General features: G+C 36.7%; 1 protein-coding gene across 1 annotated transcript in view; it reads right to left on the reverse strand.

The window, feature by feature from the left end:
* DPYD (dihydropyrimidine dehydrogenase) overlaps positions 1 to 25,623 on the reverse strand; it is a 367,004-nt gene that overhangs the window by 235,678 nt on the left and 105,703 nt on the right. Inside the window, exons 5-8 of the mRNA XM_056356052.1 lie at positions 22,576 to 22,737; positions 13,236 to 13,432; positions 9,013 to 9,094; positions 5,086 to 5,173 (exon numbers count right to left, since the gene is read on the reverse strand). Coding sequence (XP_056212027.1) covers positions 5,086 to 5,173; positions 9,013 to 9,094; positions 13,236 to 13,432; positions 22,576 to 22,737 — 529 coding nt within the window. The remainder of the gene's footprint in view (positions 1 to 5,085; positions 5,174 to 9,012; positions 9,095 to 13,235; positions 13,433 to 22,575; positions 22,738 to 25,623) is intronic.

A 25,623-nucleotide genomic window follows, 5' to 3' on the forward strand; every position in this document is an offset into this window, starting at 1 on the left:
ATGAGGAGATTACCTACTTTTTGGGGAAGAGACAGTAAATCAGTCTTACAGGGTTGTTTGTTTTTTGGGTTTTTTTTGTTGTTTTTTTTTTTTTAAACAAGGTACATCAATGCTTGGACTTTTAATTTCTTTTTTTGGCGTGTAATTTCATTCCAATCAATGGAGTCATCTGATTATATTATTGTTTGAATGCTATGTTAATTAACTATGAATGACTGCAATTAACACAAAGGTTCTTTCCACCAGGGATTTCATTTTTTTCTTTTGTATGTACAGTTTTAACCCTTGCAAGCAGGATATACTCTCTAGCATACATCCAAGCAAAAATCTTAAGATTTACTCTGTATGCTCATCTAACCTACCATATTACAGAATTTAATAGAACCTCTGAGCACCCTAATACAATAAAACTAACTTCATAGCAACTCAGCATCACAAGATGGAGGAAGAAACGAGAAAGCTTCATTAATAGCTGCATTTGTTCCATAATAAGAAGCTAAATAGAAAGTTAGTGCTGCAAGTTTAAGCCTACAGACAGTAAAGTGCCTAAGCAATTTCTGGGAATACAGATTAAGATGTTTTTAAATATTTTACTAAACAAAACAATCTTTGAAGTTATGTTTTTACCTGACCTTTATGTAAAGAGAATGTAAATGTTATATAAAACCCCTATGTTATGAAAAATGTTACAGAATAAGCATAGAGGTTCGTCTAAAATTCTGCAGAAAATATGTTTATGATGATAGCCTTTCTATGTATTTGAATGTGACACAAAACATATCCTTTAATACTTTAAATATTTAGGTCGTTCATTTCTATTCAATTAAACAGTTGTATAAAAAAAATTGTTTTCTATCTTCTCTTTCAAAAAGAATACACAATGCTTTGTGGAGTCTTAAAAGACAGAACCACAGAATCCTGCTTTCCAAAGAATGTAGCTGAACTTCAAGAAGGATGAGTAATAGAAGCCTAGTATTTCTGCGTTTGCTCTGATAGCCAAGTGAGACAGACAGGTTTTGTAAAAATCCTAAGTATTCTACCCTGAAAACCAACCAACAGACACAGTAACACAAAGCATTCAGACTACTCTGTTCTCCATAAGATACCCTTTGCTGCCGTACTTTACTGTCTCCGAGGACCACGTGCTCTCTCCTCTAGCCCCTCACCCCATCATTGATTTCTCCTTTTGCTCTCAGCATGCCGATTCTCTATTGCTCTGAGTCTCTATGGTGTTTACAGAAGACAGCAACTGATGCAAGACTTTTTTTTTTTTAATAGCAAAATTTTCAAACTGATTTGTCAGCTCAGTCACAAATTCTTCATGAACATTTGCCATCAAAAAGCAGAGATGATTCTAGGTAGAGTATGTTGAGTGCAATCTATCAAATCTGGAAAGGATTTTTTTTCTATGTTTAGTTTTAGAGGTTAGTTTTGGGAGATTTAATTGCTATTCATTAATGTTTGTGAATAACAAAATAAAACTGAAAGATGTGTAACTGGAAGATAAATGGAATTTTTAAATGAAAATTTTAAGGACTCTTTAATTCTACATCTCTAATTCCTAATCAGAATTTTTAATTGCTCATAGAAATAAGACTGAATAAGTTTAGAAATTGCACCAAATGACAATGAAAAGAGAACTAAAAAAATATAGCAGACTCCCAGAATATATTTAACAAGTTGTTCCTCCCTTTATATGCCTGCTGCCTTTTAGTCCCGTGAAAAAGATCTCGTGTGTTCTATTGTCTACCATTACTTTTCATGTAAGAAACTGAGATTCACGGACTATCCTTTAAAACTTACGTTAGTTGTAATGTGAAATCGGGAGTGCTGGAGAAAAACAGAACAGTGTATCTCTTAGGTCCTTGTATGCAAAACGCAAGATATGTCTGCTGCCAGATGTTGTAAAATATGCACCTTTGTAGAGAGGAAACTGAGAGGACATAAGAATAAGTGACGGACAGGGAAGAGGCAGTCTGTGTACTGATCATCTGGAAATAAACAGGAGTCCAGCAATAAGAACTAGTTGGATGAAACACAGTTCAGGTAGGGCAAAAACCAGGAGTTTGAAGAAAAGAAGTACCAAAAGCAAAAAAGGTATCAGGCAATCTTGTGACTGAGATTCACCTACCATTTGTTCTGAAGTTCTGCTGTCAGAGGGCAGTGTTGGTTTCCAGTATGCCATTGCCTAGATTAATCTCATTACTACTTATTTGGGTAACTATGAAAGCTTTTCCTCAGATCTAGTCTTTGCTAGTTTGACATATGTCTTTGTAACCACAAATTCCACGAGTCTCTACAATGTTATACTCACAGCCACAGCCTAATTGGGAAAGATAAGATGGTGCAACATGAAATCTTATGGTGGTAAGGTATGACTCTGAGACCCCAGAAGTTGCCAAGGGCTGGTGACACATACTGGCCACCTGTTCATTTTCAGTTCTAGTAGAAGGTGGGTTTTTGAGCTTTAAACAGTGACTTAAATGCACCAGACCTACTGACTGGAGAGGGTCTTTCACCTTAAGAAGAACTATCAGTGCCTCAGTAAGCAAAGACTTCAAGCCAAGCGTATTTTATTACTATTATTTATTTTAGAGTAAAGCTGTTAACCTCTATCCTATGTGAACTTAGGAATTCTTCATCCTTCAGGTCTGAGCAAATACATTGGCTAGAGCACACTTCCAATACCTTTCCAAATAGCTCTCACAAAAGCCTTTGCTATTAATTTTTCTTCAGTATGGTCACTTGCTAGAAGTGATCCAACCTCGAGTCACCTATGCTTTACCTTCCACAGACCAAGCTGAAGAGTGTACTTTCCCTACCTCACACAACATTCCCATAGAGCAATAGATTTTTCCTGATTCATAATTGTGCGGAAAATAGCTTGCAAAGCTCTCTTTGCATCTCCACTTGCCCTCACATAGCCAGCTATTTACAAGTGCTCTTCCATTTCATGAATTACACACAGACTCTTGTACAATCCTGACTGATAAGTTCTTGAGTTCCATCTCATTTACAAGACTAAAGGTGTGCGCTTCAAAAACCAAATTGCTATGAAAAATATCCTCTCACAGTGTACTCCCTCATCCCATTATGGACGACGACTTCTTTTACACACCCATTCACTTTTCTTTCTTCCACCAATAGGGAAAATTGAAAACTACCATTACTTATTTTCCACCAAGGTACAGATTCATTCAAGAAGCAAATTACAACAACCTTTAAAACAAAATAAAATAAAAGAAAATAAATTTATTTTATGCAAGTTGTGTTCTCTAATTATTTTACTCCCATGATTCAGGGTAATGTTCAAACGTGACATATCATTGCATATGTTTGGTCAGTAAGCAAAGAACATAGAAAGAAATACAGTACAGTCTCATTAGAGAAAAACTGCAGTTTTTCAGAATTTATAAATGCTCTATTGCATGAATATAGCTAACTCTAGAAATCTGTGACCCCTTGGTTACATCTTGGTCTCCCATCTTTCGCTATCAGTATGCGAGATCATGAAACAGTCCAGTGTCTTACACAATATTGTAAAAGAGAGATGACAAGCAGGCATGGGGGTAGAGAGAGGGACCAACTTCATCATGAATCTAAGGTAGCTTCTAATAACAGAACTTTGTAGGTGCACATAATCCTTCATTAGCATTTATACCTTCTGTTTCCTAATACAACCAGTGAACACATGGTTTACAAGAGAATTATGCTTCGGATACCTGCTCCTGATTATTAAAATTCTGGCTGTGTCCCTTTATAGAGCATCTGTATGGCACAATGTCGCCTATATATATTTCTAACCAAAAATATTTTATTTTAGGATAACTTCATTAAGGTCAGAAAACAAACCCACATACATAAAACAAACATTCCAATTCTATGTTTAGTGGTCAGTTTTGCTAACCTTTAAGTGAACGGTTACTTTAAATTCGAGACAGAAATGCAGGGGAATCATGCTGATATTCCACAAATGACTGGTAATTTTTTCCTAAATGCTAGACTCTCAGAAAAGAAATGTTTCTTTATGAATTAATCCCCATCACAAAGCAGTTTGAAAGCCATAGATAAAAACAATAAAGAAGGTAAGTTGGACCATTGCCTCGTATATGATTACATCAAAATACGACACATCAGAATTCCTATACATGGAAGGTCTCTAACAATGCGAGGATTTAGGATTATATAAATCATAACGCTCTGTACTATAATCACATGACAGAATAGACCTGCAAAGCTTATTATACTGCATAACCAGATGGTAAACAACAGTTGTCGCTGTACTAAGAATTACATCTCTGTAATCAATAATAGGAAGGAGGAACAGTTGGACAACTTGTTTCCTATTATGTTCACTTAGGCAACGTCTAGATCAATAAAGAGCATTAAGCCTCATACCAACTGTAGACGATGCCTGCTCAACATGCCTATCATATGGTAGCAATGGGTCCAGCTGTACTTCAAAACACTTGTAAATGGATAACAATTCTAATCTAACATTAAAAAGAAGCAATGATTCAAATAGCTGACAGGTGCAGGACTTCTTTAGCATATGAGAGAAGACAGACCTATGATGCCAGTTTTAATTTAAGTCGAAGTCAGCTTATTTTGTTAACCCATCCCATAATAACATTTCACTACAGCCTGTTGGAATGATACTACATGTTTTATATTGAGGAAAGAAAAAAGCAACCAAGCATGGTATCACTGGCTTACATATAGACATAGTAATTACGTGGGTATATGAAAACTGAACTTGTCTATTGCTCTAGGCCAATATGACAATTACTTACAAGTAAGTTTCTGGTTCATCCATTTTTTAACTATTTAACCAAACAATAAATCAACCCATTCCGCTACATTCTTTTCTTATTTAAAAAAATCTATCATATAGATGTGAAAATCTTAACAAATAACTCTTTTAAGACAGCTAGCTTTAGCTTCCTGTTTACTCCATACTTCCGTAACACACCAAATTGAAGCTGTCTCACAGCATGCTGTTAACACAGACACAAGTCCCAGTTGATTCTTAGACAGTCATTCAATTTCAACGTGACAAAACACAGGACAGTGAGCTCTTCTTACCTATTCCAATAAAGACCACTTCATAGCCATCTTCTTTCAAGGTACGGAGTGTCATTCCACCCATTGCAAGGCCTTTACTAAACATTATCTGAAAGAATTAAAATTGCTTGCTGTTTATGTGATAATGTGAAAATAATTTTTATCATGTCCTGCATACTGACATCTCACAGGATCTTCTAGTGAACAAACAAAGTATATCAACCTTTTTTCCCCCCAAACAAGGCTTAAAAGGCCAGACTGGCTCTGATTTAAGCAAGTGGCCCAAAGCAGCTACAGGTAAAAGGTACCTTCAGATCATCCTCAAGTTGGGGCCACCACACGCTGGCTTGGTTTCTGCTGTAAGCTGAAAGAGTTGAAGCAAGCTAAACCAACAAACAAAGCCTGTCTATGGAACACAGTACTGAAGTAAAGCTGTAAATGGCAGTTTTCTACTGCAAGTAAACCACTGTATTCAGTGCTGACTACAGAAGGTCATACTCCCATGGGAAAGTTGGAATTTAAGAAACATGATGTGGAAGCAAGAACCTCCTTCAGGGAATACGAGCTAAACAGATCATCCAGAGCACCAACTACAAACCAAGCAGTTTTACAGGTTTAGGTCATTGCAGAAACACCAGTGAAAGTATGAGCTTCTCACAGAGAAATAAAGAAAAGACATAACACAATTCTGTATTAAGAGGGTTTCTAAGCAGAAAACCAAGTAATGTTTTCCTGCACAGTATCAGGCCCTTGGTAGGCCTCCAACCGCGCAGAAGGCAATGCCAGTCCCAAAGGGAGGATGGGATTGCTTTGTGCCACGCTCTCAAAACCTCACAGCCTGAATTTTGCACCAAGACCACTAGCTAGAACACCTTTATGCCAAAAACCCTCAGTGAAGCCAACGCTGGTTCTGTGGATTCAGAAAAAATACTGGGCCAGAGCTAGCAATAAGTCTGAAGAACATTCTGTGCAAATTACAGCGTGCCCCTACTCGCTTGTAATGAAGCAGACCATTCTGAGTGGTTGTCATGGTTTTGGCTGGGATGGAGTTAATTTTCTTCCTAGTAGCTTGTACAGTGCTGTGTTTTGGATTTAGTATGAGAATAACTGATAACACATTGATGTTTTAGTTGTTGCTGAGTAGTGCTTAGCCTAAGTCAAGGACTCTTCAGTTCCCCATGCTCTGCCAGCAAGCAGGTGCACCAGAAGCCAGGAGGGAGCACAGCCAGGACAGCTGACCCGAACTAGCCACAGAGATATTCCCTATCATAGAATGTCATGCTCAGCATATAAACTGGGGAGTTGGCCAGGAGCTACTGATCACTGCTTGGGGACTGGTTGGGCATCGGTCAGCGGGTGGTGAGCAATTGTACTGTGTATCACTTGTTTTTCTTGGGTTTTATTCATCTCTCTCTTTTTCCTTTTCGTTACTATTATTATTATTAAATTATCAAATATGATTAAACTGTTTATATCTCAACCCACTGGTTTTACCTTTTTCTAATTCTCCTCCCCATCCCACTGGGGCAGGGTTGGGGGGCAGTGAGCAATGGGCTGCAAGGTACTCAATTGCCAGCTGGGGTTATAAACCACAACAGTGGTAAACTAACAAAGGTTTTCAAAATAATGAATGAGATCAGTTCTGATTTAAACTTTCAATAGTTAATTATAATTTCCACAAGCAACAATGCCCAGAGTGCAGTAACTGGCATTCACTTACTGAAATAAACAAGTCACAGTAATAAAAATGCACCTGCAATCTATATTTGCTTCAGTTCAATTACTCTTCACTTCCAGAAGCAAAAGCTGAAAAATTTTTGTAATGTTCCACCAGCAATCCTGCTTTGAGCAACCACTGCCCAGGCTGAGCAACTACAGCTGTAATAAGAGTGAGATGGGGAAGAGTCTTTGCTGCGTGTTCAGCAAACCAACTATATCAGTCTCTTGTGTAGAGGTCATGCAATTGAAGATATACACACCTTTTGCTCATCTCTCCTAACCCCAAGGCTTTTGAGTGCATAAAGTGTGTGTGATTCCTCTTGTGATATTTTGTACTTCTTGACATTGGTATGTGTGTTTTTATCTCTGTACTTTAGACTCTCTGAACTTCAATGTTTTCCCCCAGTTTTTGTTATATCACTTGTGTATTCGCTTTATAAAATGCCATGTCCTACTGTGTAAGCACTATACTTTGGGATCTTAACAGTTTAGTTTTCATGTCACTGTATATCTTGGTTTTTATTGAATCTGACTATATTCCATTTAACATGCTTTTCCTATTGGTGGGGAAAAAAAGGTAGGTGTAAAATACAGCGTACAATACTTAAAACACCAACTTTTTTTTTGTCTTTGGAGATTTAGTATAAATTTTATCAGAGGTGCAAAAACCATGTACAGTAGTAATCCTTTCAAGAATACAGACTACATCCTCACTGGCAATAAAATGCATTCCATAAATTGTCATTACATTCTTTTTATCCTATTGTGTACATATGTTATGAAAACCTAATGAAGGAATTTAAATGGCAATACTATTTTATGTGGGGATTCATAATACTCCTAGGGCCTAGCTCTCTAATCCTTATTCAGCTGACTAATTCTTACTAATTTCAGTAGAATTACTTGAATAAACAGCACTACTGTGCATTTACACAACACAGCACCTTCCACCACAGATTTGAAATGCTCTAAGTAAACACCAGCAAATATTTCTGGCTTATAGAGGTATAAAACTAAGGTACTTAGTTAACCAGTTTGCCAAAGGGTCAACTGCAAACCAATGGCAGAGCTTGGAAGCAAATTTACATTGAGATTCTCTGTTGCACTTCAAAACTGCAGAGGACTTGCAGGTCAAGATGGCATCTGTGGTTCTATCAGTCTGTTCTGGAGGTCTTGTCATAACATGGAGCCCTGGGGAACTGTTTTGCAGGGGGTTCTCCAGGAACCTATACCCAGTAATTTTGTCTAAAATTGTCTCAATGCTCTGTTTTTAGCCCCATCCCTACCTCAACCTCCATTCTGTCAGTCTTTTCAAGAAGTGCAAAGAGATTTTTAAGAGTAGAAAAATAGACCCGTAGCATTTAAAGCCTTATCTTACCTACCAGCATTTTTATAAAACCTGGGAAGGACGAGGTTCTCAGTTGAGTCTTGTGACAACAGTCTACTGCTTTTATGATACAAACCAACATGGAAGATTCCAAGAAGAATTTCTTGCTTCACTGAATGATTTAGTATCATGTTAAAAATAAATTATCTCCCCAGTACTCAAAAATTTGATCCAGTGATGCATTTTACATTTGTAATTTCTATTAAAATGGGCAGCAGTTGTAAATACTATCTAAATCTTCAGCTCAAGCCCTAAATTAATAATAAAGCAATGTTCTCATTATATATAAACAACATATATTTAACAGAATAATGTTTAACTATTACTTTCCAAGAAGTTGAATGCCTGTTATTGTTTATAATAGATGATGATGTTAACACTTTGTTTAATTTGATGCATTCTATTATAAAATTAACTTGGATGCAAGACTGTATGATAAACCATTAAAAAAAAACTCAGGGAGAGGGAACGAAAGGAGAAGTATCAAATATGAACGTTTTAAGTAGTGCCAAACTTCCATGAAAAAACTCGATTAAAAAAAATCAAATCATTCCAATAGCTACATTGAACCCCTAAAGCAATTTAGGAATTTGTTTCTTACAGACAATTAATCACATGCAGGCATGCCAGATGAGAACTATTGATTGCCCTTTTCCAAACTAGTGGCATTCAGACAGGAGACAGACAAATGCCCTGAGCAAGAGGAAGCATCTTCCTGCCTCTGTCTAGCATAGCTTTTAATCGTTCTTTACTAATGTGCATGACATTTTGCTGTTAATCTTTGGCAGAGTTCTTGTTCTTTTTTCTTTGAGCTATACATCAGTAGGGTATATTTTTCTTACCTTCACTCCAAGATCCTTCACAAGCTCAGCTTCAAAATTGACTACATCATACGGCAATCGGAACTGGGGGATTTCAGATGTACTAAAATAAATAAAAATGCCTGTAAAATACTTCTGGCTCTTAGGAAGAAAGGATTTTTTTTATTTGTTAAAAATTCAATACTTATAACACACCTTAGTTAATTTTAACATATGTGAATAGAATATGCTGAAGCTTGACCGTTGGCTTTTTAGAGTGACAAAACAGCATTGTTCACCCAATGCTAAAAATACAAGCCAGGAAGGCAGTACCTTGAGGCCAATCCTGCCCACACTTTTAGGTAACCATTTTAACATACATTAAACTTGGCTCCAAAAGAGCTTCAGCTCCATTCCTTTTGTTCACCAGAATATGTAACACTAAACAAATTTAAGACATCCATTTAAGATCTCATGGCTACTAAAAGTAAAGTGATCTAGCAGTCATTCATTAAGCTGTCCAATACGAAAGAATCAAATTTCTGATACATATTTTTTAAAAACTGTTGCACATACTATTTTGAGCAATGGTATTCAAAACTGTACCCTCCACTTATACTTCATGAATTTTTTATGATCTTTCAGGATGGACAAAGTCAGTAATTTTCTATCAGCGCTTGGTCTCAAGTCTGCTTTTTGATGACGTTTATTAGCTGGCATTTCTTCCTCCTAGGGAACATTAGGAATGACATCTTCAAGTTCCCAGAATCACAGATAGCCTGTATGGGAGAACTGCAGTGCCAGCATAGAATCTCAGTTTATATCTACTGGTATAGAACTTTATTTGCAAAGAAATGCCATCTACTCGTGCCAGTTCAAAATATCTGCTGTAACATGTTACAGACACGCACAGTGAAGTTCTATTTTAGACAATTTTGTTTAATGAATATAAAAACCCCTGAAAATGCAGAAAAGATTTTAAAGCCCCTCCCCAGATATTTCTAAGCTTCAGTCTAGTATGTTTTCAGATTAATAGATCTATAACTTCCATAAAAAAGCACTGGCAAAAGAGATTCACTGTGGCTTTAATTTAGATATTGTTAGTGACCACATCATCTTTAACCTCTAACTTTGACAGTCCAGAAGGATTTTATTTATTTTAAGTTGCATCAACTTTAATTATACTGAAAGGAAACTGGTGTTCTTATTTCAAATACTGCCCTTTTTTCACCTTTCCTGACCTGTGTGCAATGAAGAGTGTTCTAAATATCAGATATAATGAACGTGTCATGACAATACAATTTTCATAGGTCATGCTAAGTAAAAAGGTGTCTAAGGCAGAAACTAATGTATCAATATGATTCTGCAACAGAGATCTAATAAATAAATCTAATAGCAAAAGGAAAGGTCTCTTTTCCAAGCCACCTATATATTTGTTGAAGGCCTGTCATTTCCACAACATGCTCCCAGAACAGCACTGGCTGTGTTATGCATTGTTGGAATTTGTAAACAATGTTTTGCTCTTATTAAACATTTACTTAGTTTTGTGCTGTGGAGTACACCCACATATATGTACATATATGTTCATATGCAAATACATACAGTGCTGTGGGGACTCATGCATGCACATTTACTATGAAAATAAGCACTTTATGAAAAGTCAACTGGAACATCAATAATTCTGATACAATTTCTTTCAGCAGCAGCAGAGAGTCACTGACTCTGCAATGGCACAACAGGGGGGAGAAGGAACAGGGCAAGAGGTGCAGGACGGATGTACTGGATGGGACCAGTGCCCCACAAATTCACTACTTCCTCAAATCTGATCCAAGTTAGAGGTGCTTGGCCAGGTGCTATGTGTTTCTCCATGACCCCAAATTACTTTTACTCAAGGGACACCCATTGGGCCTAACGAGAGAAATATTTTGGTATGCTGTAAACCAGTCGCATAGCTAAGAGCACAAGCAGTGAAGCTTGTTCAGTCTCTAAGCAAGAGTGTGACCTGTTTGTGCCTACCCTACTATAAAGCATAAATGTTAGACAACAGGCGAACTGTAAGAAAACCTGCTCACGAATGCAAAAAATTCAGAGAGACATGTTCAGACAGCCACAGACTTATGCTACACTTAAGAATTACACCACAGGAACTGCAGTCACTAGACTCCTTTCTATTCTCACAATATTATTAAAGTCAGATACGACGTAACATGTATGTGAAAGAATATCCTAGTTAAAAACACTTTAAAAAAAGGCAAACTAAAAAAAGGGCACAAGTACTGCCCTTCCAAAAGCTGATTCCAAATATAAAATTAATTTGGTCTTGTTAACCATTTGTAATAGTTTATGAAGCCTTGAGAACACACCCATCAATAACCTAAACTTGTTAGAAGATGTACTGCAAAGACTTACAAATGCAATAATGGATGATTGCTGCCACAGGCCAGCCTCCCTTCTGTCCAAGATTAAAATAAGGACAAAAGGAATTGATGTCCTTAAACCAGATGTGAAACTTTGTACAATGAATTGAAGTAAAATTGACCTTGATCGCTATGTGTTCTTCAAGACTCAAAAGAAACAGATTTTAAAACACACTGCTTGACCATTAAGGACAGTAACAGAAAAGGCAAAACTTCATGTAAGGCTTTTTGCAGCAGAACAAACAACAGACTAAGCTTTATTTTAAGTTCAACTCATAGCATCAAGAACAGATGCAACTTAAGATCACATTGCTTCAAATATGCAAGCACACAGTAACTAACTGCAGCATTGCACTTTAAGCAACCGCAGAAAGTACTGTATCATATTGCTGAATCCAACCTAAATCTAATCCAGGGGTCCTCAAACTACGGCCCGCAGGCCGGATACAGCCCCCCAGGGTCCTCAATCCGGCCCCCGGTATTTACAGACTGCCCCCCGCCCACCCCTCCGCTGGGGGTTGGGGCAAACCAAGCAGCTGCAGATGACTGCTGGCCACTTCATCCGCACGCCGGCCCCCTGGTTAAAAAGCTTGAGGACCCCTGGTCTAATCTGTCACCGAGTAGAGCTTCATTGTTGGAAATCTCATTATTTCTTACTACTTTACATTTTAAACCCGATATTTATGAAAACGTGCTACTCAACAGGTGAATAGATAGTTCATATACTGAATTTGCAATCTTCTATGGCTAGCAGTTCAAGTAAAACAGCTCCACAGTTAAATGCCTATATATTAAAATCTTGATAATTAGGTAGAATACTTCTGAATCTCACTGGGAAAAATGCAAGTAAACAGTTCAACTTCTCCAGCATTGATTCTCTATCTTCCAGAGCACTGAATAAGTATTTGACATTATGACATTATGGATCAAATTCATTAATGGTGTCAACGCTATTGATTTCCGTGATGCCGCAGTGAGAAATGGGAGCACATCACCCTTCTTTCTCTCTGTGTTTCTTTTCACTTATAAACACTTCAGTGTGAGTACATCTTCAACATGTAAAATTTAATTTTCATTTTGAATGGGTTGGTATTCACCAGTCAGTTTCTGAAATATTTTATGCTATAGTTAGGTATTCCAACATACTTACAAGATACAATCTACACCATTGTTAAAGTGGTAAAAATTCAGCTTTTAGTGTAGAGGACATGACACCATGCAAATATCAGCCAAGTGTTTACCATATAGGAAAACTGCAAAGGTACTTTCTTTTATGTATCTGCAATTTGTTGAAGGTTAAGAATCGTAGGGGGTTTATTTCACTCATATGGTATTGTTTACTAAAGCTGAAAGACCAGGCATACATGAATTTATTCACTGTCACCTTTATTTGCATAAGGTAGTTCACAAAAGCATTCTAAGTTTAAAGTTCTCCATAAAATCAGTATCTGTCTAAAGCATTTTAAACATCTACTAATACTTTTACTATGCAGGGCTGGCTACAGGTATCTCATTTTGTTTTAAAAGTTTTGGATAAAGGAAAATGGTTCCTGACATAATTTTCTAAAGTGTTAATTTGGTAATAATTGCACTCTGGAATTTTAGAGGTCATATGAAGAGAATATAGGAGATAGCCCCCAGACTCTCAGTTAAAGCTTGCCTGTAACTGTACCTATTTAACTTGAACGATAAATTATTTAAATAAAACACAAGTTTTCCGTATCTGAAATTTTCTACTCTCTTCCTTTGGTAAAGGTAGAGTGATTGTGTATGAACTATGTTTGCACAGTATCTTTTGCTATGCTTTCTACAATAAGTGGAAACAGTGCTTTGTTGTCATTGTTTTACCTTAAACCACCAGCATACTCCTGCTTTTCAAATATGGTGATGTTCGAATAGCCCAACCGAGCCAAAAAAGAAGCACAACTTAAGCTTGCAGGTCCTGCACCAAGAAGAGCTATCTTCACGTGATAGGCTTCAGGCATATCTTCTAGAGGAGGTAACGATGGGTTTCTGATCTGAGGAATGTTCATAGCTTTGAACACCTGAAAAGCAGTACATGCACAGGTTACATACTTTACATTCCCTCCTTAAATTTTAATATGAGTAACATGATGGAAGCTTCTGCTAGTACTGTCACATATCATTGACGTATTATTGCAGATCACTTCATAACGTTATAGGAATTCCCAAATGACACGATCTATGCATTTGCAAGGCATGTTGTAGTTGCAGGGTTTGGTCTTTCTATGGTTCTTTTTGTCTTAAAAATGTCTGAAGTCAGATCTTCCACTACTGTAAATTTTACAGAGAAGATGGAACCAGACTACCAGTAAGAGAGTAGTAATACAAAGTCAGCCTGATGGCAGAGAATCTTGGTAACACCAAAAATTTCCTTCCAAGCAATGTTCAGATTATTGTTACTACCAAAAAAAAAAAAATAATTGCTGCAAATAACAGAAAGACTTGTAATGCCAGTGAAGAGTCTTTGCTTCTTCAGGACACACTTTGTGTGATACTAGATACATCACTTATGGCTTGATTTTTCAGAGGTGGTAGGTAACCATTCTTAGGTGGTTTTGAAACTCTTTTAGGAACTGCCCCTAGTCTTCAGCGCTATATTTTCAAAAGTAAGCCCTGCTTTAGATGCCTCCTCTTAGATAATTCGAATAGGACTTATTTCATGTTACTTGCTCATCTATTTCAGATGTTCTCTACTTTTTAATCCAGTGTCCAAAAGTTGTAGACATACTTGAAAGTTAGACTGCTCTCTGCATGCCTCGGTTCTTCACCTGTAAAATGGTGATGACCTGCTTCGTTCTGTCTTTACCATTAAAAGTACTTTGTGTCAGTCTCTGAAAACTATCATGTATTTATACAGAACGCAGCACAATGGGCTCCTAACCTAGTTAAAAAGCCACACCGTTCATTTCAGATTTGCATTAAATCAGTTCTTTGCTCAAGTGTACAGGTAAGAGGCTAACACAGAAATATTCTACATGCATGGAGTGAGACTTCACTATCCTCTGCACTTACATACATTATAGGGAAAGGAATGGAGTCCCTATCTTGTATAACCTACAAAAGGAAAAAGGATGACTCACAGCCCTTGCAGGCTACTAAAGATGAGGAGCACAGAAGAGCATAGTTACATCTTCATTTGATTTCAGACATTGGGGCGAAATATTTAACCCAAGGAGTGTATCTTTGTAGCAGAAACAAAATACTATACCAAAAGGATATGAGAGTTCGTTTTATTGAAATTTTCAGTCATATCACAAACACTTCAAGTCTGCACCTCAAAAACCACCAAAAGACAACATAATTTCCCATCCATTTCAATGCAGAACTGCATTCCATAAGCACTAACTACTCCTTTAAAATACATACATTGTTGCTTGTCTTAATACCATATTTAAGCTATTTAACAAGTTTACCAACAGCTTTTACTCTCCTTAGACCTCAAGAAGCAAAGGTTTCTCCCGTTAAGCTTTGGCAATTCCACTCATGAATAGAATTTTTCATTTATATTTTGAATCAATGTTCATTTTCTTCATGCGCACTTGAGCACTCATGCTAGGTAAACCAATGATTAGTTCCTTCCCCCTCTAAAATTTCTGTGTCAAATTCCCCCAGTCTTTGTAAATTGACATAGCATTTTAACAAACTGCAAGAAGCAAGAGACAGATAATTGTTTTAAAAAAAGAATCATTTAAACCTGACAATTCATACAATATGGGAAGGTTTAATGTGGTTATTAATGGATTTCACGGGCTGAAAAGCTCATATTGTACTGTGAAACTAGACTGTGATAACCAAAATGCAATAGGATATTTCTAAAATGTCTGCTTTGTTACATTCACACAGAAATGGCTTGAATGGTACCAAATTTCCATTAAAGTGTCATGCAGTTGTTTTAGAAGTCTGCTCAGTAATACAAATTATATAACTTGCATATTCTATGTGTACATTAAACACTGAATATGCATATGTTTAATAAATTTATCACTAAATTTACTTTATTGTTAACATAATTATTTTTATATTTACTACTGAACAGTCATACCCATCAACTAAATGCTATACTACAGTGCTGCACTACTGTAGCGCAGTGTTAAGCTTCAGAAACCAAGCACTCATGCAGGAAATCCTAGCAGTTCAGGCTGAATGGTCAACTTTAATTCTGCCTATTTGCAAATAGGGTGAAACTGTCTTTATGCAGCACAGCCAGCTTGTGTGGCAGTATCTTGCCATCTGGAAGTCAGCGGCAGGTTTGCATATTAAGGCTGGCAGGGTAACTGTGAAAATAGCAAACTGCTTCAATGCATTTCAAAAGATTTTCACTCACCTCATGGTGAAGTTTCCTGACACTGTAATTCACCTAATTAAATGTAATTCACCTAACTAAATATTACTGAAATCTTCTGTACAAATCCTTTGGTGTGCAGAGATGACTACTTTGCAAGCAAGCGTTCAAGGCGACATTACACGCAATTGTCCTCTCCCATTTTAATCTGCTCAGACTGGGTCAGGATGCAAGTAAAGTTTAATACTGTTGCCTTTCACATCCACCTTCCCTTCAAAAGGATTATTTCATTTTTTTTGTGATTAAGTTTTTCTTTTGTTTTGCAGTGCTTTTTTAACCTAGACCCATTTCGGAAAATGAGACCAAATAATGAATTTTAAAGCTGAATCTCTCACTGGAAAGACTCAGCCATCATCCCCATGTCTGCCTTTCCTTCTGGCTCCCTCTCATACACAAACAAAAGAGTAAGATAGATTATTAATAGACATCAATAACACTGGACATTTATTTTTTATTTTTTTATCAAATACTATGCAATCATTACTTCACCACCTAGGGCCTATTCAAACTAAACCCACACAGATTCTGTCCACTACTTACGCTTCATGTCCATCAGGGTCCATAGAAAGGATATTCCAGTTTATGAAAAAGATCATGGAGACTTTGTCCTCAAGTGAGATACAACTGATCAAACTCAAACAGCCAATCTATTCTGCTAAAGTTCCAACAACTGAAAAAAATTATCTCTTGATTCAGACATTTATGACATATTACAGTTTCCCTGTGTGCATTACTTTATTGTGTAAAGGTGTGAGAGCACTTGCTCGGTGTTCTCTCCAGTGTGAAATCTGCGGTTTGTTGTCTTCTCCCTTGTAAATGAAACATCCTTTCATTGAAGTGGGGTTAGTTCTTGTTCCAAAAAAAATTCAGTATACTTGACAAAGAGCATAATTCCAGGCACTGCATGCAAACATAAGGTTCGACAATATTTCCCACTTAAGCTAACTTCAGAAGTTTTGATTCCTGAGCATCTGATTCAAGTTTAATTTTCCTGGAAAGTTTTAGCCAACTTATTTTAGCTGTTTTTCAGAAAGCAGACAGGGAAAAGCTTATTGTTCTCGTTGTGTAATAAAATTCTGGTTCTTTTCTTCACTACGCAATTCTAGTATTGGCATGTTTTGATGAAAATATGTGACATTTGGCAGAGTAACAGGTGACTTGGAGAAATGCATTTGGCTAACCTGATGAAAATCATTTTATGGCTAGTAAGCATGATTTAAATTAATCTAAAATATTTAAAACCATCAGAGCAGGTTATAACTTATTCAGAATTGTTATTTGAATTTTAATATAAATTAGAAAAAATTAACTCACTTCAGTCACTTTTGAGTTTTCTGATCAGAATTTTTCTAAGAGGAATATACTGCAGATACGTGGAGAAGGGTATCTGCAGAATTCAAATATGGTCAGACAGTTCTATCGTAATTCAATTTGATTTAAAATTATCTTTGGACTATGACAAAGATGTGTTAAATAAAACAGCAAATAGATTGAAAGCTTAACCTCAGTGTTAAAATGTAAAAAAGCCTTTGCCTAATGCTATGAAACAAGATATGTTGCTAAAAAGCATATTAGGTAGTTTCCAAGACATACACAGAAGGTCATGTTTCTTAAGTTAAAAGTATATCTGTTTAATCTGTCATCTTAATAACAATAGCTTCACCAATAGAAAGAGGCTGAAAATCAAAAAATGGGGAAAACTGAAGGATGAGTTTAGGAAATTTTTCTTTTTTTAAAAAAGGAAAATTTAATCTTTTAGTAGCATAAGTTTTGACTTCATAACTAAATCCTTTATATTGTTGAGGCATAATGCTTGCTTCCGTGCTTAAAAGGCTATAGAAATAAGTTTATCAGTTAGGTTTGCCATTAAATATCCCTCACGAAGGTGATGAGATACCAAACAGCTACTGATGTAGGCAGTAGCTTCTAGCTGGTATTTATTTTAGTGTGAAAGATGTTAGTATATTTTGAATTGTTATCAGATGTTGCTAGTGCACAGAAAGAAAAACGCAGGCAATGAAATCAGTAACATTTAGAAACCGATTGTATTAGTTTCACACTTTCCCACTCGTTTCCATGGATATTTATCTGTAGGCTGGTTTACATTAATATGGGGCAGTTGGATATTTAAAGAAGAAAATTATATCCTGCACAGATTTTAATAAAAAATGAAGCAAACTCCATGCTCAGCAAACTTTCTTGAAGTTGTCAAATTACATGATCACACTATTAATGTCATTTAATTGCTGTGGATAGCACAGGATGTACAGAAGTGTTTTTTCCACAAACGTGAGCTAGTTCTGAAAACTTGTTGATCCCCCTCCCACAAGTTAAAAGCTAAAGTTGTAATACTGCAAACTTCTATGCAAGCAGGTGAGTGTTGACAAAGCTAGGGCCTAAAGCATCTCATTGAAGACCTTTCAAACCTATGTAATAACTATATGTTAATACTATCCCAGTCCCAAGAAAACCCATGGATCTAGGACACTGCAGAGTCCATACCTTCACACTTCATGAATCCTACCACTAAAAGGACATCGCAACATTCATGTAAATGCCTTAAAAAAAAAAAAAAAAAAAAAATCAAAGAATGCCTAATGTCTGCAAACATGCTGTAGAGAAGTTTACATAACGTGTCCAAGTATCAGCAAGTCTTTCAGCATTGGCTTGAGAAATCAGAAGTCATCAGATTCATCCCCTGAACTACTGTAAAAGGCTACACCATCCCCTTCAGACAAGCCTAAAACTTTATAATTTATTATTATACATTTCAACATGACTTAAAAGAGAAAATAACCTAAAGATGTCTTAAAATAAAAATTAATACTGAAAATAACCTAAAGATGTCTTAAAATAAAAATTAATACCAATAGTTTCCTTTCTGTTTGTCCTGTTATCTTAGTTCCCCAGAACAATCCTCCTTTGCTGATGCAGCATGCCCGACCGTGCCAGCAAAGGTGAAGGGCCCAGACAACCGTTCCAAGGCTGCCCAACTGCAGGAGCTGCAGCTCCACAAGAACGCCCTTCTCCCCACACCTACGTTAAGACTGATCAGAGCTGTCAATATGCAACTACAAGAGGGACCCTGAGCCCGAGGCTGCAGCACACCCCCTCTACAGCAATCCCTCTGAGCAGCCACTGCTCTGTTGCCTGTGGTGGATTGGAGAAGGGAGGTCCAAGCACGCAGAGGGGGACCCTTACCCACAGCCCACCTCCCAGAACAGGCGCTCTGCTGAGATGCCCCTAGGTTAGCAGCTGGTAAGCTCATACAACACATCTTTTAGGAAAAAAAACATATCAAGTTTCCTTTTCCAATTTCTTTCTGCTGCAACAGCAGCCAGAATATATCTCCAGAGAGCAACAAATCACCAGAACTGTAGCTGGCACAGAAGCCACAGTACTAAATGATCTAGTATTTAAATGTAGTACACAGCAATTAAAATAATACATTTTTCTATTTAGGTTGTGTTGCTAAACAGAATGATTATCTAGAAACACAGGAGAACCTTTAGATTCAGTGATGTCTAACCAGAAATGTAAGATTTTGAGGGCTTTTTACTAATACTACAACAGAAATTGTAATAGATCATGCTTTCTTTTTACTACAAGCTTACAAACTTGTACTTGAGTAACCAGTAATTTTAGTTTATTTTGTTGGACTGACAGTCATATAGCTCATGCCTGTATGTATTGTCACTGTAATCTCAGTATATTTTCACTGAACTTGTGTTCCAAAATCAGAGATGTTTCCTGATTCTAAAGTACTTGGGCAAAGGAGAGAGATAAAGACATTAATATAATTTTGACCTGTGCAGTAGCAGGTGTAACCTGCGCTTGACACTCATCATTTATAATAGTGAGCTTTTACTCCATGTTATTCTCTAGATGCAACAGTTACCGTGGTAACTGCATCCCAGTATACACATTCTACATCACAAATACAAACGGACATTTCCTTTTTTCCACTTGAACATTTAATTGTCAAAATCTATGTTTTTTCAGACTGGATTACAATTTACTTCGAGAATGAGCTAAGCATAGTTACAAAACTATATGGAAGAGCAGAAGGAGAATGCATGAGGTGTGAGGTGCCATTTTTTTGGCATCGTATGCAAGACAAATATTTTACAATTAGGGAGTTTTATCTGCAGTATGAACAGATGATCAGACATTGTTCAGAAGCACAAAGGGGCATACGTCATACCCATATATTTTCCATTTTAAGCCCACATTCCTGCTTTACTGCAATTTTATCTTTTATCTACGCTATCGCTCGCTCTCGTAATGCATCAAGTGTATGATCCTCAGACTAATTCCAAGGAAAAAAAAGTCTAAAGCTGGCTTTATGCACAATTGAGTTTTCAGTAAATAAGCTCCTGTGGGACAAACTGTTACACAGCGCACGAGAATTACCATGCAGCTCTCATTAAGAGTAACATGTTGCACACCTAAATTACACAATTTGCTAAGGTACTCATATAGGTAAAGCTGTGAACACACTCCACTTGCAGTATCTGAGCCAATTTTTGTATGGGCAGTAGTACCTTATGATTTTCTTCAGTATTTTAATTTATATTTTTACAACAATTGTTACTTGGAAGCACTCGTATCATTACATTTTTTTCAACTATACATACTTTCACAGTAAAATTGACCTGAATGAAAGCTAAAAAAAGTATTAACTATGAAAGTGACTGCATACTTTACTAATTATGAGTACTACAATACATACAAATAAAGTTTATTAACTAATTTTAACATTTTAGGATACTATAAAAATATTAAGGGTAATAAAATTTATGAAAAGGTATTTTTATTGAGTGTTAAATAGAACTGTGTAACAATTTTGTTAGAACTCTTGACACTAATATCACTTTAAACAAACCTGAAACATTAGGAGCAAAGCCATTCTGAGCTATTCATCCTTGCTGCAGTTTTCGTATCAATCATTGTGCTAGCACTGAGCTTTTTTAATAGATTTCTAAAGATTTTTGAAGAAAAATAGCAGATATTTAGCATTATCTATCAAGCCATAATTCCTCTCTATTAATCATAGCATTAGGGCTAAAAGGAGACACAAATCAAGTTTTAACAGATATTACTTGCATTTGCTTCCTAAACAGTAATATTTCACCATTGTATTTATCATCTACTTGACAACTGTTTAATCTTTCTTTTTTCTTTCTTTTTTTGGTTGTTGTTTGTGTTTTGTTGTTTTGGGGGTTTTTTGAGAAAAAATAAGTCTCCTTTGCAACAAATATTAAGTTTTTAGATATAAGGAATAAAGAAAAAGAAGAAAAGGTAATAAAATTGCCCCTTGACTGATAACAGCCAGCTATTGAATATACATGTAGAACAAATACATTCACTGTCTCTAGCCTCATCCTATAAATAAGAACTTTGGTCCAAACTGTACTTACACTTGTATGGTCTAATCTCAAGAAATTCAAACTGGATAGCTACTTAAATGACAGAGGGGAGAGAAGGTTCAGCTACAGTTAGCAGAGACATTTAGCAGGTTCTCCAAAAGCTTTACAAGTCTCCTGGAGAGAAAAAAGTAGGGATACAAACAGGTAAAAGAGGGAAGAACTGGAGCAGGTAGGAATGTTTGCTTATTGAATCATGACCAACAGCCACTGAGAAGGGTGTGTGAAGTCTATGAATGACAGCAGAAGAAAAAAATTGGCCTTACAGACATATTGTCTGTTACTTCCAGATTAATTTGCATTTCTATTCTGGTCTGTCCTACAAAGATTTTTTTTTTTATTTCTCAAGCTTTGTAAAGGTGACTGGGATTTCACTGTATGTTTGTAAATATAACCAGCCAAATGGCTCAAGACATAGAAGAGGTACAACCTCATTAGTTAGGACTATATAGAAATGTGCATATGCCTTTTCTTATACAGCCACAACATCCTTACTTTTACAGAGACCAAAATCACAGTTGTTACCCAAAGATACTTCAGACAGATCAAATGAGCTGCGAGCTGAGACCATGAGTTTGATACAAATTCTCCATGCCCTTCAAAGGAAGTCAACAAATGAGCAGCAGCCTCCATCTTTCTTCAGATGGAAAGCAGAGCATTAAAACTATACAGTCACAAATAATGCACGTACATTTCAACAGAAACCCTTGAGAAGACTTCCTAACATCAAGTGGCAAGTAAAAAATTTTGCTTCAGCAACCAAAATATACGCATACCCTTATGACCTAATAAATGTACACAAACACACATATGTAAGCATCTACACTAGGTATCTAAATAGACAGATGCACATAGACATCTATTACACGTCAACCTGAAAGGACTTATTTACCTAGTTTTGGCAAAACTGGATAGTAAAAAGTCTAAATCATCTCAAACTTTTCCTTTGGCCCAAAGCCAGTACAAATGCACACTAGTTCTGCTACAGGATCTACTCAATGCCCAGAACAGTTCTACAGCTCCTTAACATCCAGTTACAGATGCAGGTGCACTTGACCTTTTTCCCTATGCAGCCTTCTTCAGTAACACCTACAATTTCACCTGGCTTATATAAATCTTTCATTATAAAACAAACTGTCTCAACTACTAGTGTTTCTAAAGAGTCATCTTTTTCACAATAATGTTCCTTATGTTCCCACAAATTAGTGCATTATGAAAACATTTCTAAGCTTCTGAATGTGTTGTAAGATAAAGAATTAATTATTCTAACTTCCCACACCTTTATTTTACTAGTACCAACTTTTTTTTAAAAAACAAATCATTAACAAAGGCAACCACTTAGACAACACACATTGGTGCATACAAAGAATTTCAGACATTTGCAAGTCCTACCTACCTCAGTAGCAAACTGCTGCAATCCACCAATATTAATTGGTCCTTCCTCCGTGGCATACAAGTTGCACCCACCAACACAGAGATCTGATGTTGGACACACCATTCCGCATGTCAGGCCAAGTGGATTGTCAGAAAGAATCATTTTGGCAGCTCCATAGTAGTTCTGAAGGAAAAAGAGAAAAAAAAATTAAACAACACTGACATTATTTAAATGTACCAATATGTTATACAGCATTATGTCAAAGACACTGGAAAGAAAGGCAGCAAAATTGTTATGCAAAGATAAACAATTTTTTTTTTAGCTTGCAAAATAGCTAAAAAGATCTTCAGTCTGAGATGGTCATACAAATTTGTTAAGCCACTGAAAGTTATGTTTGAAAACTACTGTGCTGCATTAAGTACTTGTAAATACTTTCTCCATGTCTAGGTCAATTGGGCAGTAGCTGAGTCGTAACCCTTGTTGAAGGTCTGACCAGAAAGTGACAGCTAGATTATCAGTTCTTTATGACACAGGGAATGAAAAGCTTATTTTACACATCTGTGCACACCATCTCTACAGATGTGCCTGTCCTTCACACCAGATCAGTAGTGCCAATTGTTCCAGACCGGTGAGGAGAAGAGAAGGCTTCACCTGTAGATACTGCACTACTGATTTATTTTTTTTTCCCCCTCAACTAGATACCAATCAGGACAATCACTTACTTTCCTGTTGCTCTAAATAGCAAACTAGGGAACTGATTAAAGAAGTTATGTACAATTCACAGCTTCACAGCTTCCCAATATTCAGTGTGTATCTTCAGAAAAGGAAAAATATCCTGATAAATGAGAGCTAACAAGATTTCTTCCCATAATAACAATCTAAGGAATGTACATTGGCAAGTTCCCAGTGCCTGATGCCATAAGAAAACAACCCCTAGCTGTTTTTTCAGACCAGATAATTCTCTTAAGTGGGAGCATCAGAGGAAATGACAGGAGTGAACTGAAGTCTTACTCAGAGGGGGAGAGCTACTGATGGCAGTTCTCCATTTACATTACTAAAATTATGGTGTAATTAAAGCAAACCATTTACATCCTATTTTTTCTTCTGTATACTTAATATTGAAGTTTACTTAATCAGACTCTAGTTCTTTATTTTACCCCTCTTCCCACCCGCTCTAAAAGCCCCACCAAGGAAAGTCCATGAAAATGGGTTAATGATACAGTTTCCTTTAAGGGCCAGAAGACACTACAGTACCACTTACAATTAGCACATGGCTGAGGTTCCACAGAAGTTTCCTCAGTAAGAAATTAATGCCAGGATCTCATTCCAGCTTTCTCCAAACTAGCAATAACTGAGAGATTAAAAAACAATGTCTCCTTCCTCTTCCACAACCTCTTCCATATTGCAGTCTTCAATAATCATCACTAACATGGAATTGGTTTTTATAACAAATACCATTATCTCTCTGTTGCAGGACAGCTAACTCAAATGATGTGAAATACCCTGTCACAGCAGACCCTATGCGATGCCTGTGACTTATTGTCTGTCAAGTATGCTGATGTACACAGAAGTGTTTATTCAAAGCAAACTCTACGCCACACAGCGCAAGAATCCAGTTATGAATAAGAAGAGCAGCGCAGAGATCTGACAATATCACCAACAATGGGTAACAAGACTTTGGTTTGGGAGGTTCAAATTCACTAAAGGCATATTAAAAGACTGAGCATAAAATTCTCTAAATTAAACCAGATACAGAACACAGCTAGAGAGTCCCAAGACAACGTCAATGTTTAAGAAACATACTTGAATGTATTTGTAGATGCAACTGGACCTGTTGCTTACAGATGCTGGTCTACTGCACAGCATGAGCCCCCCATCCATCACATGGAAATGAAAACAAGCTACCTGGGTTCACTCTCATAGGATTTTCTTAGCCACTATTAAAATCTATTGAAATTCTCATCCTGGCTGAATAGGCATTCGCTTTACGCAGCTCTTCTGGGAGAACTTTCAACCATTTTGCCAGTGGTGACTGGTAAGGCACTTTATCATCCCCAATTCTCATTTATTCCAACGTAAAGGAGTATTAGTCAAATGGAAATTGTACATATTAGCAAATATTTTCACTCTTGCAGATGAATTATACTGTTTTGATATGCCAGAGACTGTTGGAGCTGCTAAAAACAGCCAGTAGAGACACTGTAAGCTCAATCCAGTAGCAAAAGACAGAAGTCTAGTTATGCTGGAGATGTCCCTGACACATAACCATGCAGACAGCAGAGGTGACACAGTCAATGCAGGACACCCATATGTCTTTCTGAAACAGCACTCAGCGACCAGTCTAGACACCTTACAGCATCTTAAGTGGCCCTAGATGTCTGTTTCCCAGGCAATTAGATCTAGCCATTCCCTTTTTTCACTCTAAAGGAATAATTGCAAACTAGTAGTGAGGATATTTCTCCCCAACTCAAAGACAAAATGGTTTTCAAAGAATTTTTGTTCAGTTTGATATTTCAGTACATATAAGAGTTACATTTTTCCTTCCTGTGTTGTCCAGGATTATTATTTTTATTATCTTCAACTCTGGTTCAATGGAAACAAATACAAAAACATACACTTCCATCTAAGTAACTTCATTAAGGTCTTCTACATTTTTAGGCTTTGTACTTAAAATCAATACACAAATCAGTTATTATGCCTAGAATGCAAAGCTGTTAAATATTCCTTTTTAAAATCAATTTTATTACATATTTGTAAAGTATATTCTTACACTTGAGCTGTGCCACTACAGGCAGTGTCAACACAGCTGGCATATTTTACTTGTTTTGCAAGCTCAAACCAAACTTTCAGCACAGCTATGCTACAGAAAGACAGTGTATGTTAAAGTAGCAAGTGAACGCAGAAGAGATGAGAACCAGGGTCATTGTGAGTATAGGACTGAGATCATGGCATATTGAGGGGATACCTAGGGAAACCTATCTCAGAACATCATGCCAGAGTTCAGTAAGTAGGAGGCTGGAACTGAAATCCTAATGGGGGTAAGGCCAACTGCTGCTGACCCCTTAATTT

Source organism: Falco biarmicus, chromosome 11 (genome assembly GCF_023638135.1).
Source record: "Falco biarmicus isolate bFalBia1 chromosome 11, bFalBia1.pri, whole genome shotgun sequence".
NCBI classification, from domain to species: domain Eukaryota; kingdom Metazoa; phylum Chordata; class Aves; order Falconiformes; family Falconidae; genus Falco; species Falco biarmicus.